Here is a 2,885-nt window from a genome sequence, read left to right as displayed (position 1 = left end):
GGAGGGTTTGAGTTAAAAGGAGAGGCTAGATAGGCTGGGAACTTATTCCCTGCAGTGTGGGAGGTTGAGAGGTGACCTTATAGAGGTTTATAAAATCACAAGGAGTATAGATAAGGTTAATGGTAAATAGTGTCTTTTCCCTAGGAAGGGGGATGTCAAGACCAGGCGATTTAGTTTTAAGGTGAGAGGAGAGAGATTTAAAAAAAACATGAGGGACATTTTTTTTTTACACAGAGGGTGGTTTGCTTGTGGAATCACCTTCCAGAGGAAGTGGTAGATGCAGACACAGTTACAACATTTAAAGGACACTTAGACAAGTACATGAATAAGAATGGTTTGGAAGGATATGGGCTAGGAACAGGCAGGTGGGACTAGTTTAGTTTAAGATTATGTTCGACATGGACTAGTTAGACCGAAGGGTTTGTTTCCCTGCTGTATAACTTGATGAAAGCATGGGAAGTACTGATACTCCAATTTAATGTTTATGAAGTGAGCTGAATGTTTCTTACTGATGGATCTTCCAGTCTCTGATGATTCAAAACAGGGCAGCTTGATTTTCAACAAGTGATGTCCTAAGATAAATGCTACTATTTCCATTCCATCTCATGGTGTAGCAGAAATCATTATTGAGGCTTCAGTTAATTTCAGTGATGGGCAGAACATACCTGTCAATTTGAGCCAATCCCTTCTAAAGCCTCTTTCCTACCTTGTTCTTACTTGGCAAAATGTTGGAAATCTCAAAGAAGAAAAGTTCAAAAATATTGTTTCTCTCTGGAAGATACCCATCCTCTTAAAGATTTCCATTTGTGATGGTAATTCCCTCACTGTACTCATTTCTGAATGTCATTAATAAGCCCCCTCTGCTTATCAACCAACAGTAAGTATTGCTGTGTTCACTCTGTGTTATTTACATTGCGTTGAAGGATTAACAATGCTCTATTGTAGAACATTCCTCTATTCCTATATGTATCTCACCATTATTATTCACTGGCTTAGATGCAGTTAAATGGAATCACGTGTATTACTTCAGCTCTGACAAAACATACTTTTATTCTTATCCTAACATAACTCCTGAAGACCTTGAGTCAAGAGAGTGGGAACAAATGATAAAACTACCACAAGTAGATGCATTTTCCTCGTGCCTTTATCATAGTGAAGTGACTCATAAGCCTCATCCACAGATGGACAAAAGGGAATGGATAGTATGGTAAGAAGGGAGCAAGGAGGAAAAAGAGATTAAAGAGGTAAAGGGTTTTTAAGTTCAATTCCTGAAGGTATTTGTAAAGCTAATTCCCGAAGACTATATCACAAATGGAGATGTGTGAGGAAGGGGTATATATAGAGACTTTGGGGTTAGGGGAATGAAGAGCTTGAGGGGGATACAGGGTAAAAGGAAATTGTAGGGGTAAGGAACAATGGAAGTGTTTTTGATGATGAAATATAAATGTATGATCTTGATGGACAGGATGAGACCATTAAGCCTGACCCACATTCATAATGGTTGGAGCATGATGACTACACACATCCTCCCTCACCTGCCATCCAGACAATCTCTTGGGGGAGGCTAAAGCAACAGTGGGAAAAAAACAAGGCCATTAAGGGACAAAGTGAGGTAGCTAACTTAAACTCTGGTGTGTTATGAATAGATGGACGCCCCTCATGGTCACCTACATGCTGTAAAGATAGAATCTCCATTGTCCCAGTGTAGATAAGCCACATATATCCAAATCCCTGGATATAAGGAGGTCATGTCCTGGTCATTTGGTCAGCAGGAGGCTTCATCTTTAACTCCACCTGCACTTTCTCTCCTTACATTGTAATCAGGTTCCTGAACAACAGTTTCTGAGCAGCTGTAAGGCACCTTGTGATGCCACAGGACTTGCTGTATGATATTTGACCCATGTCATGAGCAACCTCAATAGCACAGTGATAGGTCAGCATGGCCTGGTCATGTCTTGATGTTGTTCCAAGTTTCATGCAGCAACCAATAGCCAAGTTTGGCAAGACAGCTGGTTTGTAACGTTGTCTCAGGTCTGCTTGCTTGCCTCAATCACCATTTCTTCCCCATCTCCTTAACATTTAGGGCAGGGTTGAAGCAGAATTAATGCACTTTGCTGTCTTCCTCTAAACTATGGTTATAGTTTTTATTGTAGACTAACCCTTTCTTCTGAACTGAATCCGATTGAACTGCTCAGTCATCACAGAACAACAGCACAGTATATCCACTCACTTTAATGGTTGCATGTTCAGTTGCTGGTGCCTGAAATACCATCTGCCATCTTGGCAAGCTCCCAAAGTATTGTGCACAGCATACTGGGAGCTTGGTAAAGTTACATAAATTAACTGATCTTGCCTTACCGGTTGAAGTCACACCTTATTGCACTGGAGGCTGAATTATACATGCATTTGTAATGCCGCATACAGTCTGCCTGAGATCTCTGTATCACCTCATAATGTTTCATTGTATGAAATGCACTGCAGCGTTGATCCCATACTTCATGGTCATTACGGGCTTGAAGTTAGATCCCAGGCCGGATGTGCAAAATCAACAGAAATCCCATCTCCGCAAAACTGGCTGTTTAAAAACGGCCACCCATACTTCCAATTTTTGGTTCCAGGGATAAGGGGGCATGGATGGGATTTGGATTTGCCACCCAGGAACATCTTAAGGGACTGCCAGCTCCTGAGGTGTGTGGAGCAGAAACAATGTCATTCTTGCCTCTCATTCCTGTTACTCTCAATGCCCCATTCATGCCAGTGCCCATCTTCCCTTCCCCCAGGACCCCTCAATTTCCCTGAGCTAATTTAGTGTCATGCCTATCCATCTCTTTCCCCTTCACCTACCAAGCCAACTTACTGAGTATCCACATGTACCCCTGCTGGTT

The 2,885-nt window shown here is 41.9% G+C and overlaps 1 protein-coding gene across 1 annotated transcript in view; it reads right to left on the bottom strand.

The window, feature by feature from the left end:
- LOC122554076 (kinetochore protein Nuf2-A-like) overlaps nucleotides 1-2,272 on the bottom strand; it is a 7,026-nt gene extending 4,754 nt beyond the window's left edge. The window contains exon 1 of the mRNA XM_043698531.1: nucleotides 2,231-2,272. Within this exon, the coding sequence (XP_043554466.1) occupies nucleotides 2,231-2,272 (42 nt within the window). The remainder of the gene's footprint in view (nucleotides 1-2,230) is intronic.
- Between the last annotated feature and the right edge of the window lie 613 nt (nucleotides 2,273-2,885).

Source organism: Chiloscyllium plagiosum, chromosome 11 (assembly GCF_004010195.1).
Source record: "Chiloscyllium plagiosum isolate BGI_BamShark_2017 chromosome 11, ASM401019v2, whole genome shotgun sequence".
NCBI classification, from domain to species: domain Eukaryota; kingdom Metazoa; phylum Chordata; class Chondrichthyes; order Orectolobiformes; family Hemiscylliidae; genus Chiloscyllium; species Chiloscyllium plagiosum.
Note: the sequence above shows the minus strand (reverse complement) of the source record. Positions and strands in the feature narration are given on the sequence as shown.